This window comes from Giraffa tippelskirchi, chromosome 12 (genome assembly GCF_054371585.1).
Source record: "Giraffa tippelskirchi isolate mGirTip1 chromosome 12, T2T-mGirTip1v1.2.pri, whole genome shotgun sequence".
Classification (NCBI taxonomy): domain Eukaryota; kingdom Metazoa; phylum Chordata; class Mammalia; order Artiodactyla; family Giraffidae; genus Giraffa; species Giraffa tippelskirchi.
Window position 1 is genome coordinate 118,042,057 of NC_137286.1, and position 12,602 is coordinate 118,054,658.

At 36.5% G+C, this 12,602-nt stretch overlaps 1 protein-coding gene across 16 annotated transcripts in view; it reads right to left on the reverse strand.

Moving 5' to 3' along the window:
* The window catches only part of TBC1D4 (TBC1 domain family member 4), a 207,556-nt gene that overhangs the window by 18,739 nt on the left and 176,215 nt on the right, over positions 1-12,602 (reverse strand). For 15 of the 16 annotated variants that reach the window (XM_081549935.1, XM_081549931.1, XM_081549932.1 and 12 more), the window contains 4 exons: positions 11,943-12,152; positions 8,253-8,411; positions 4,129-4,287; positions 959-1,203 (listed from right to left, as the gene is read on the reverse strand). In XM_081549935.1, the coding sequence (XP_081406061.1) occupies positions 959-1,203; positions 4,129-4,287; positions 8,253-8,411; positions 11,943-12,152 (773 nt within the window). Of the gene's footprint in view, positions 1-958; positions 1,204-4,128; positions 4,288-8,252; positions 8,412-11,786; positions 11,790-11,942; positions 12,153-12,602 lie in introns of all 16 variants that reach the window. The other variant, XM_081549929.1, reaches the window with a different exon arrangement.

Genomic DNA, 12,602 nt, shown 5'->3' on the forward strand with positions numbered 1-12,602 from the left:
GTGAAAATAAAGTCCCGTTTTGCCCAAGGATTGGTAAGACTGAAATAGTACATGCAAAAACTGATCACTGGGAACCAGGAAAAAGTATATTTTAAAAGCACTTTAAAATATTTTAGTTCTTATCTAAAGCATATTATGATGAACTCAGCATCATGTCTACCTCATTTCACAGGAGGAGAACCCTGACACATTTTTCTCTTTAAAGCATTCCTTTATATTTTTATGTCTGAAAGCTTTAAATTGCAAGGTAGTGGTTGTTTAAGATATCATATCTAGAGTGAAAATTTGAACTTTTTGTTAGAAAACAGCACGTTAAGGAAAGTGAAGTTTAAACTAGAGAGGAGAAATGTATAAACAGAAAGTTAGAAATGTAACAATGGCAGTGAATACACTACTTAACTGAAAAATCTTAATGTTCTTCTTCACAACATAAGAAAAGCAGACTGAAAAAGCACCACTAACAGTGAACACACTTTCCTCTATAAAGCCCTGTCTACTATTAAGATAAGGTAGGGGGGAAACAGAAAGTTTGAGAAGAAACACGATATAGATATCTGCCTTTGATGTACTCAAAGTAAAAGAATAAGGCATTATAATTTTAGATTTTAAATAAAATATCTATGATTCTTTTCAACTGATTAAGGCGAGGGAAAGTGAATAAAGATGGTACTTTCTCCAGGCAACTGGTAGACTTAGGAAATAGGGAGTTGAGGACATACTCGAATGGCTTATTTATCTGCTTCAGAAACCATGGAAAAGTTACTCTGCATATGGGTGTCATACACTTACAGGTTTAGCAAAATCGCAAATCCCACACTAAAACCATGAACTAAAACGTGCCTCTGTATTTATCCAAGTTCCAAGACAATGGGCCCAAATTTCTTTACATCTTCACTATAAATCAGAAGAGGGCTCCGCTAAGATTTTTACCCGTTTCTTGTGAAGACCCACCACTCACCTGCAGCGACATCATGTCAGGTCGGTACTGCTTGCGGAAGCCCAGGTCATACATGAGGAATTTCAGCATTTCAAAGGCTTGCTCTTCACTCATATGCAGAAGCAAGACTCCAGCCACAAAGCTGATCCCCTGACAGTAACCCACTTCTTTGTCCAGTAATGAGTAGGCTTTCAAGAGATTAAAGAGCGACAGCTGCCCTGCCCCAAGCTGTGCTGAAAAGTAAGGATGAGTAGGAAATGTTCTCCCTGCAGAAGAAAAAAGAAAAATATTTTTGAGATGCCCCGATGCTTTGGAGTCCAGAGTGAAACTGCAATTCAGCAATTTCAAGGAATAAATCAACTCTCTTTTCCAATACTGAATACCGCCTGGAGTACCTACCCCTCTAACTGAGTCTTTCTCCCTCTAGAGAGTCCCAAGTCCTACCTGCCAGACCATCACCCCATCTCCATGTATATGATAGAGGAGCAAATAACTGATGCTAATAAGCACTTGTTTTTAGGAAAAAAAAAAAAGTCCATAAACAAATCAAAGACATATTCAGAAAAGATCTCACGGAATAAAATATAAAACTTATTCTGATTGTAAGTCAAGGCTAATTCTAAGTTCATATAGAAACCACCCACTAACTGAAATCAAACCGGTCAATCCTAAAGGAAATCAATCCTGAATATTCATTGGAAGGACTGAAGCTGAAGCTCCAGTACTTGAGCCAGCTGATGCAAAGAGCTGACTCATTGGAAAAGACCCTGATGCTGGGAAAGATTGAAGGCAAAAGGAGAAGGGGAAGGCGAGGATGAGATGATTTGATAGCATCCCTGACTTAATGGACATGAATTTGTGCAAATTCCAGGGGATAATGGAAGACAGAGGAGTCTGATGTGCCACAGTGCACAGGGTCACAAAGAGTTGAACATGACTTAGTGACTGAACAACAACTGAAATCAGAATTCTACAGACGGTATCATATAATTTAAGAAGAAATCTTAGTAGTCCATAGCAGATTCTTTCCTGCTTTTCTTATATTATGACAGAGGAGGGACTTTTTCAGGTTGTTTTCTTTTATATTCAATCTGTCATTCAGGAAATACCCCAGTTTTTGTTTGTTTTTTTCAAGTATTCTTGGCTGTTTCTTAAACTACCTCCATCCATGAGTCAGTCACGACTGAGTGACTGAACTGAACTAAACTGATCCATGAGCCAATGCAGCCCTCTTTTCTTTTCAGTATAATCCAAGAAGGTCAAGGAGAGTGAAGGGCCAAGCTGATTTAAAATAAATTCCCCTCTAAAATTCACTTCTGTGTACAAAATTACCATAGAGACATTTCAGCAAGCAACTTAGTCCTGGATCACTAAAATGTTTATACTAAACACTGAAACAAACCCATCTTCACCCCTAAAGCTGTATACAGTGGTTTGGGACTTTCCTTGTGTCATGAAAATGAAGGGAGTGTTAGCTTCCTTGTGCGATGATTACTCATGTCGGTTAGAACTTGTAAGAAGGCCAGATTTTTTAATGTTTTTGACCAGATTTGCTTAAAAGTGATTTGCCCACACACACACCCAGGAACTGATAAGATTATTTCTGCAGAGCAAATAAAGGGGAAGATATGAGAAAATAACAAGAATGTGCTGAGGAAACACAGATGACTATGAGCAACTCAAATAAGCAATTTTTAAAATTATCATTTTACTTTTTCACTTAAAATGCTTGCTAGAGAAAACTATAAATATACTGTCCATCCAAGCAAGACATTAATTCTGGTTCCATTTTTTTCTGACCAGGCTCTTTTTTTCCCCTGTAACATGATCTCATCATCTTCTTATCTTTTAGGATATCTTGACCAGCTCTAAATTCGACATCCCAATTTCTAGAATCATTATCCATTTCCCGTCACAGAATCACACATCTGCGGGGATTCACAGTGATTGACTGGTTCATTGTCCTCATTTAAGTGAGAGGATTGAAACTCAGAAGCAAAGTAATTTGCCTAAAACTACTGTTCAGTGATAGCATCAGGACAAAAACTGAAGTTTTCAGTTTCTCAGTAAAATTCTCCTTTTCAATCCTATTGAGCTCAAAAAATATTAACTTAATTGGCCTTTTCCCAACAGAAGTTGTTTGTCATCCAAAGGAGCAGAGGTCAGTTTTGCCCTGTGATTTTTATATAACCTGAAATGAAGTGACCTCTCAATGTAAAGTAATCCCTTGTTTTCCTATATGGGCTGAAAAACGTATCTGGCCACCTTAAATAAATCAACTTTTAGGGATATATATAAGATAATTCAAATGTCAATGTTAATTTAATTCAGTAAATTACATATTTTAAAATAATAGAACATCACATTAATTTAGAGAAAAATTAGAGACAATGTAATTTTTTAAATTATTACAGCATTTTTACTTTCCATAAGTTATTTGAAACTCAGCTTTTAAAAGGGTGACTATGATGCTGCCACTGGAAATTCACATAACAGTAGAACAGCTAATTCTTATTTCATCCTCCAAGGATGTGTTCATGATGTACTCATGATCCACAACCTAACCATATACTGTATTGCTTTTAAAGGCTTATTCAAAAGCTTGTTTTCAGCAATATGTCCAGGAATACTTAGTAGACTTTGTTAAATCTTCTGGTGCCTCTTTAAACCTGCTCTAGTCTATTTCACGGAGAAGGCAATGGCACCCCACTCCAGTACTCTTGCCTGGAAAATCCCATGGATGGAGGAGCCTGGTAGGCTACAGTCCATGGGGTCGCTGGGAGTCGGACACGACTGAAGCGACTTAGCAGCAGCAGCAGCAGCAGCAGCAGCAGCAGTCTATTTCAAGACCAGTGCTGACTGAAATAATAATTATCTATCCCAAAGAAAAGTCAGTTGTTCAAAAAACAGGAACTGAGAGCACCCGAGAACATGACCTTTATAACGATTCAAATACAAGATGACTCTTTTCAGAGTACAACTCTGAAGATAAAGACTTCACTCCATATGCAGGCATTTAGGGTATCTTCAACCAGACATAAGGCCGACATGCCCCCAGGAAAGAACAAAGTCAGCAACTCTGCAGACCAACAGATCATCTTTATCAACACCAAAAACCAAATTAAAAAAAAAACTCAACAAAAGGACCTATTGTTAACTTTCATAAATTACAGTCAATACAGCAGACATACCTAAATCCACGAGGATGGCATGCTGCTGAGCCGTGAGCTGCTTTAAAAGCTCTTTATAGGATATGTCGGGAGGTTGTTGTTTATTAGGCAATCTGTGTCTCAGACGATATTGCAAAGCTAGGAACTGCCAGATTTCTCCTCGTCGACTTTTGGGAACACCTGCAATCAAAGAGATAAGAAAGCAAGGCCTTGAAGACTGGAATGAAGTTGCTAAATCACAACTGATTTACTATAATGCTTCAAATAGGCAGCCATACTACTACACACACACAGCCATACATACACATGTCCTGTGTGCCACGCTACAACCACACAGTATGCAAGCATATTTTGACAAGTTTAATCCTCTAGCTGCTGCTTTACAAAAGAAAACCCTCAAATAATGAGGAAAATAATGGCAATATTAACAAGAACACCAGCCACTACTTCTTGGGAACCTAATACAACATGTATTGAGGACGTGTAGCTTTTGAGCATTGCAATTACAGAAACTGCACCTCAACTATTCATAGGTGCTCAGAAAATAATTTAATGAGACAAGTAATTACTACTATCTATACTTTACAGATGACAAAGCTGAGGCAGAAAGAGGCTAAGTCATTTCCCAGGTTCTCATAGCTAGTGTGCAGTTGAGAATTCAAACTCTAGTTTCAGAGGCCAAATTCTAAAACACTGAAATGTATGACTGCTTATTTTCACCTTTTATTTGGTTTGAAGCTAGTAACAAATGCTAATATTCATACTCTGATTTCTAAATATCTGTCATTAAAAAGTAACTTTGTAAAAGAATTAAATAGCATTTTTACAGTCCACAAAAAAATGAAATAAAAATGGTAAGTACAATACAAAGGGAGTGCTCCAGAACGTCACTCAGTCTTTGAGAAGAAAGTAGCTAGGCTATATAATGCTTCATTCATGTATAATGAAATACTAACTCCAGTGTGCTTGAAAACCAAAAACAAGCAATTCAAAGTATGTTAAAACTATGTTTTTTATGCTAAGGGACATGAAGTAAAGCACTGGGAGGGACATAACTCAATTCTCTGCAGGAAAGGTAATTTTATTTCACTGCTTTCAGTCCAAAAAGACTAGATATGGGATAGGTTCCTGAGTTACAGCTGGGTAGAGGAAGGTTTAATGGCACTCGTCTTTTTGGAATGCAATGTCACAGTCTGCAGAAGCAGAAAGTATTCTTGTCCAAAAACTACACCTCAGGCTCCTGAACATGAATTATAAGGTCCTACACAGGGTATGCCTTGAAACGACTATTTTTAGTTCCATTACCTCCCATTCCCTGCCTTATTAAGTATACACTAAGTATTCACATACTCAAGAAGCTTACGGTTATTTTCAGACCTCCAGTTTCTTGTTTCTACTGTTACCTTTATGGAATTCCAAGCTCCTCCAGTTGATTGCCTAGTATATCTCTATTTGTCTTTTAGGGATGAGCCTGAACGCCATTCTTCTGCAGAAACTCTCCCTAACATCTCTAGGAGTAAGACTCCCTTCTCACATACTATGTGACTCAGACTATAACATTAGCATATTGGATTAGAGTTAGTGCTATATACTGTATGCCTGTCTAGTTTCCTCACTCAGACGGTGAACTCCCTGAGATTAATCAGCATATTTTCATCTCTGAAGGATGAAATCCAAGAATATACCTTGCTACTTATATATTTGTTGAATGAACGAATGATCTTACATAAAAAGTCATTTTTAGAGGGTAATTTCATTAGCCCATTAAACAAATCACTGATAAGGAGAGGGCTGTTATGTTAACCATTCAATAACAATTTCAAAAAGTTCATTCACTTTATTTATTTTTGGCTGTGTGGGGTCTTCATTGCTGCATGCAAGCTTCCTCTAGCTGCAGCGAGAAAGCAGTTGTTTGCTCTTTGTTGCAGTGTGTCCACTTCTCACTGTGGCTACTACTCTTGCTGCAGAGCAGGGGCCCTATAGCATGGGCTCAGTAGTTGTGGTGCATGGGCTTAGTCGCCCCACAGAATGTAAAATCTGCCCAGACTAGGGAACAAATTCATGCTCCTGCACTGGCAGACAGATTGTTAACCACTGCACCACCAGGGAAGTCTGGTAATTCACTTTAGTTAAATATTTATTGAGCATCTAACATATAGCAGAGTATAGAGCATGGCATTCAAGAAACCTCATCATTGAGAGATGAATAAATCCATTCTCAGGAAAATTAGTCTCATTCATTCATTCATTTAGTAAATAACTTGTGTAAGATGCTGTCTTAGGTGCTAGGAGTGCGGGGGTGGGGGGTGAGAAAACACTTAACAGATAACACATAGACACAAAATTATAAACTATGATAAGCACAATTAAAGGGAAAGAATCATGAGAAAGAATAACAAAGCATAACTAATTTATTTTGGGTTAGGGGGGCACTCTGAGGAAATGGTATTTAAACTGAGAGCTGAGGGAGAACAGGATTCTCCAGGCTGGGAGTGTAGGCAGCAATCACTTTGGCAAGAACAATGTATGGAGGCCCTGAGAGGAGCAGAGAAAGGGGATACAAAGGAGGAGGGAGAAGAAGATCTGATGGAAAGACAGGGAGCCGGGAAATGGGGAGACGGTAGAGAGGACAGAAGAGGGAGGGAAGGGAAGCTGGAGCATCTAATCAAGAAAGAGCCGGTGAGACTTCCCTGGTGGTACAGTGTTAAGAATCCACCTGCCAGTGGGAGGAGACGTGGGTTGGATCCCTGGTCCGGGAAGACCTCACGTGCTGAGAGGTAACTAAGTCCATGCTCCCAGTCCAACTACTGATGCCCAGTACCCTAGAGCCCATGCTTTGCAATGAGAAGCTGTAACAATGAGAAACCCAGGCACTACAATTAGAGAATAGTCCCTCCTCACCACAATTAGAGAAAGCCTGTGCACAGCAATGAAGACCCAGCGCAACCAAAAATAAATAAATAAAATTTAGTTTTTAAAAGTGACTAAGAGTTAATATGAAAAGCAAAAACTTAAAGCTATTAAAAAATATAGCATATCTTTATTTAAAAAAAAAAAAAGAAAGAAATAGGCTGTGCCATACTGGCAACACAGATTAGTTAGCATCTCTGGAACACAGGCTACAAGGTAGGGAAAAGTAGAAAGTGAGATGAGAAATGAAAGGAGAGATCAAGGAGAGCCTTGGGCACAGTGCTAAGAAGTTTCAACTCTGTTTTATAAGAAATGGGAAGATGAGCACTTCTGTAAATCATACTGAAGAACACTGTGATCTACATCTCACACACATGTGATTAGCCACTATTTTGTCTCTCAAATAATGCATTCAGTGGAAATCTTTGGGATTTCCATATCTTCAAGGAAAAAAGAACATGTACCAGGTTTGTAAATGCAGCATCTTACAAAATTAATCTTAATTTTAACCTCTTAATTATGCATAACTTAATTATGCAACAGTTTCACATTATCATAGGCACTTAAGATTCATGATCAAGTTACATTGGGGTCTTTATTTTATACCCAGCAGGTCATAGAGATTCTCATTTTAATATATTGAATGTGAGTCACAGAAACTGCAAGTAAGCAATTCACACGTTAGTTTTAATTTTAAATTTAAGATGTTTAAATGTCAGTCATTTTATATGACAAAGTTGCAGTGTATAATATAAGCCTGAATAAAAGCAATGTTTCAAAAATAAATAAAAGAAAAAAATAGATGGTAGGACAACTGATTGCTAATAATATAGATTTGTATAAACACATACAGGTAGGTGAACATATATATATAAATAAACACTTCTGAGCAAATAATGGGAACGATTCAAGTTTATAAGTTTGAGATATTTTTATGGATATGATCAAAAATTTGTACTAATGCATGTGCTCTTTCCTTAGTACATGATAACTCTGTGTTGAAAACAGCTGACTGAAGAGGCAGGAAACTGTAGAAAACGTGCCTCCTCAAGGACAGGACTGCCCTTAGCACCATGGACCTAACTAACAGTCACTGACTACAGGAGGAAACAAACTACTTTCCTTTCTTTATAGGCAAAGACAAAGAGAAAATTATGCTTAAGTTGGATGAGTCAAAACAATCTCTGAAACTTTTCAAAAAAAAAAAAAAAGATGATTAAGATGATCCAGAATACCTTCTTTAAGAGAAGTATGAATATCTTCCATATCGCATCTGATTTTAGCTCTGCAGTTTAACAACTTCTTATCCCAGATTGTTAAGACCTCCTTCTGACATGCACCAACTTCTTCATAATCCAATTTAACTTTTCTGGACTGGAGTTCATCTCTGCTTGCTAAGAAAGAAAGAGTTTGCATTAAGACGAACACGTTTTTAAAACACAGACTTTGTAATGTTTTATTGCCTTTGTAAAACCTCAGCATATGACTTTTAGGAATCAACCACTAACATTTTCTCAAAATGAAAATTTTTGTAAAAAATGGAGGATACTTGAAAGGTTCTCAAATTTTGAGTCATTTCATATATTTAAAAAAAAGAAAAACAGGAATAACTTCTAAAGAGGTTTTACTCTATATCTTACAGATGACAAGTCTTCTAGACATAAAAAACACACCATGTTTTCCAGGCTAGAAATTTCAAATATTTGACAAATGTGATAGATAACCACAAAACTGACAGTTTGCATCATTGTTAATACCATTAAAATGTTAATATTTTATATCCTATATCTATGAAAAAATAATGCCTCATGCTAACCTTGATTTGAGAAATATTTGATCATGATAGCCTGATACATTTTTATAACATTAAACATTTATACATTTTTACATTTATACATTTTTATTTCCAGAGTTACCCACACTGCCTTTAACCACACTGACACTAGGTTACATATTCCTGTGTCCATTTTTAATAATCTTTAAGAGGAAAGTCCATTTTACTGAAGTTAACACTTTCATTTTTCAAAATAATACAAAATTCTCTCTGACTTGATTGTCTAAAATCTAGGCCCAGAGTTCATTAAAAGAAATGCTTATGAAAGCAACCAGTATCTACACCTCAGTTTTATCTTGAAGAATTGATTCCAAAAGGGGAGAAGGGTCAAAAAACATGGAAGCATACTTCTTCTCTCTCATTAGGACCACATGGAACAGAAACTCTAAGAGTAATCTGCAATCACTGAAGCTCCAAGGCTCAGCCATCTTACCTCCTGCAACACAAATCTCTGTCAGGCATCCAAAGTCCTCGACAGCGCAAAAACAAGAGCAGAGTGAGTATTACTCTTTACTTAGTGTTCGAAGCCATTTCAAAAGAATTAAACCATCTTATAATAGACTACTATTCTGGCAGGGCAGTAAAAATTTCTACTTAAAAAGTCCGTACATAATCAAAAGATAAATCAAACTACCAAAAATTCCTCCTAGATACCACTAGATGGCTTTCTAGCACAGTTTAGGTTTGCTTTTCAATAACTGCCGAAGAACTGATGCATTCGAACTCTGATGCTGAAGAAGACACTTGAGAATCCGTTGGACAGCAAGGAGATCAAACCAGTCCATCCTAAAGGAAATCAACCCTGAATATTCAATGGAAGGACTGATGCTGAAGCTGAAGCTCCAATACTTTGGCCACCTGACGCGAATAGCCGACTCACTGGAAAAGACCCTGATGCTGGGAAAGATTGAGGGCGGGAGGAGAGGAGGGCAACAGAGGATGAGATGGTTGGATGGCACCACCGATTCAATGGACATGAACTTGGGCAAATTCTGGGAGATAGTGAGGGACAGGGAAGTGCTGCAAAGAGTCGGACATGACTTGGCGACTGAACGGTAACAATTTATTTTATATTTCTCTAGGATCATCATAGAGAAAGCTAATAATGAACATAATCCTACATATTTTTCATAATGGATGAAGCATAATATTTCCTCAGATTTTTTTTCTCCAACCTTCTCTGGATCATTATTCATTTCAAATAATAATAACCATCATCTACACCCTGAGGATAAAGTGTCAAGTAAGAACAGTTAATATCTGCCCTGGTTAACCAGGCAAGAACAAAGAACTATGAAAAAATGCTTATCCATTGGCTAACATTTGTAATGTGTTAAGCTATTTTTTTTTGTCTTTGTTACTTAAGTACAGAAATAAAAACAGAACTGACAAAAGTTTCTGATCATATATTCTAAATGTCACCTCTTCTTTTATTCTGTCAATTTATACAGCCATATATAATACACAGAATATGCAGTCATTTATATTAAAACATTCCATTTTTTATATTAACATATATATTTGAGAAATACTATATGGTGTACTGGGAGAAAGTCTAACAGCTATGGTAAATAAACTGGAATTTTCATACTTGTTTGTCAGTATAACACTGTTTGACCTTAGGTTAATTTTCTTAGCAACCCCAAGCCAGTCACTAACTCAGCTGCAGAATGAAGAATGGAGCTAAATAATCTCTAAGACCATTCCCAGTTCAAACAGTCTATGATTCTAAAATTATCCGTTAATACTTAATTTAATACTCTACTGCACATACTCCTGTTAATAAAATCCAATTTCATGCTTTAAATGTTTTAAGAAAATGATAACCATCATTTTTCAACCTCTTCTTCTGTTTATGAGTTAGTTCAAGATATAATCAACTAAACAAAACATAAATTCAATTCCTTTCAAAATCTATGGAAGCTTGAGTGGGCATACCATTTATCACATCAAACTTTTAAAAACTATGTTAATAACAATTAATTGCTTTTTTAATTTGAAATAAAGGAGATTTGTTTCCTAAAGATATTTAAAAGTCTTATAAACTTTTCATTCTGCTAAGAATATAGTGTTAAACAAAAATAAATTGTGCCCTAGCAAACTAAAAAGTAAAAAATTTAATTGAACAATAGATATAGGAAGAGGAATCTTTACATGGTAAACACAGAAATGTGAATTCCTGCCTTAACTAAAAGAAGCTTTATTGACACACAACATAATAAAAGCAAGTTAGAGAAAAACCTAGATTATAATTTTCCAATAATCTTAAAAGTCAAAGGCCCACATAAGCTAAACCATTCATTTTATAAATGTGAAAAAAAGGCCCTTTATATTAAGTGATTTGCCCAAGATAAAGGCTTTAATATATTTTTCAGATTTTTGGTACTGTCTACACATCTCCCCGTGTGTGATTCTATAAGCACTGGAGTAAATGGCATCATTATTTCAGAGTCTGGAAAACACATTCTAAAGCATTTGGTATTTCATAAATTTGATAGTCAATCACTATGAATAGCACAATAGCTGTTATAAACTGTCCAATTAAAACTTTAATGACTTCAATATGATTTTTAAATAGAAAATTTATAAAACAGTAACAAAACATGGCACTTTTGATTTGTTCATAGGTAATTAGTTGAAATGGATACAATATGATTTATTTGAAATAGGAATATTTCTCATATTATGAATACAATTGGCCTGAAGTTTGAAAATCATATTTGAAGAGAATTGACTTTTTCATGTTTAAGTCTTTTTTAAATTATAAACAAAGATGTTAAACTTTCAGTCATATTAAAGCCACCAACTTCATATTATATACATTCTATTACCTTCTATTATTCTATCACCCAAATATATTCAAAAGACATCTGATGTTTTAAATCTATCCAACAGAAATACAAATTTCTTAGGCTAACCTTTCCCCTGTCATAACCACCTCACAAACTAGAAAGAAACAATTTTCATCAGTAGCTATTCTAGTAAAAGTGTGTAAACAGTTGGAGAATGAGTGTGGGGGAGAGTATTAACAAACTACACCTTTAAATTACAGTATCATATCATGCCCTTTAGCCCCATTTGAATAGCTAACCTTCAAGTTTCTGGTTTTCTTTTTCCATTCGAAGCAACAAGATCTGCTGGTGTATAGCTTTTCTCCACAAACACCTCAGTTCCTCCGACTTGTTTCTCTCTTCACCCTTTTCTGGATCATCTTCATCAGACATGAATATCATCAGCGGTTCCTCCTCCATGGTTGGAGCAAGAGGGGACAGTGGCAGCAGCTCACTCCTGTCCAGGCCATCTGCAGAGAAGAAAACAGTGAGAGGCATTCCGAAGTTGTAACCCAGACCACACAAGTTCTCTCTGGACTTGACGCTCTCTCTTCCTGTGTTCCACCTTTAAAGCTGTACACAAAGCTGCCCTCCCAGTAACTGTCAGTTTCTGGGACTAATGATTTGAGTCAATTCACTAGACTGAATTCCCCTTTCAGATTTCCCTCTCTGGTGAAATGAAAGCATGTATGATGTCACTACTTCTTCTTTCCGCACAAAATAACCTATAAAATAGGTGCTCCAAAATGACCTGGCCTTTCCCCAGGGTTCAATACTTCTGCAATTAGCAACATCTATGTATATTCTCTGAGTGTGCAAAACAAAACAAAAAACAACTGAGTGACTCGGGGCACAGCCTAGCTCAGAACTCTGCTCACTCCTGAAACTAGGGACTCAGTTGTGTCCAACTCTTTGCAACC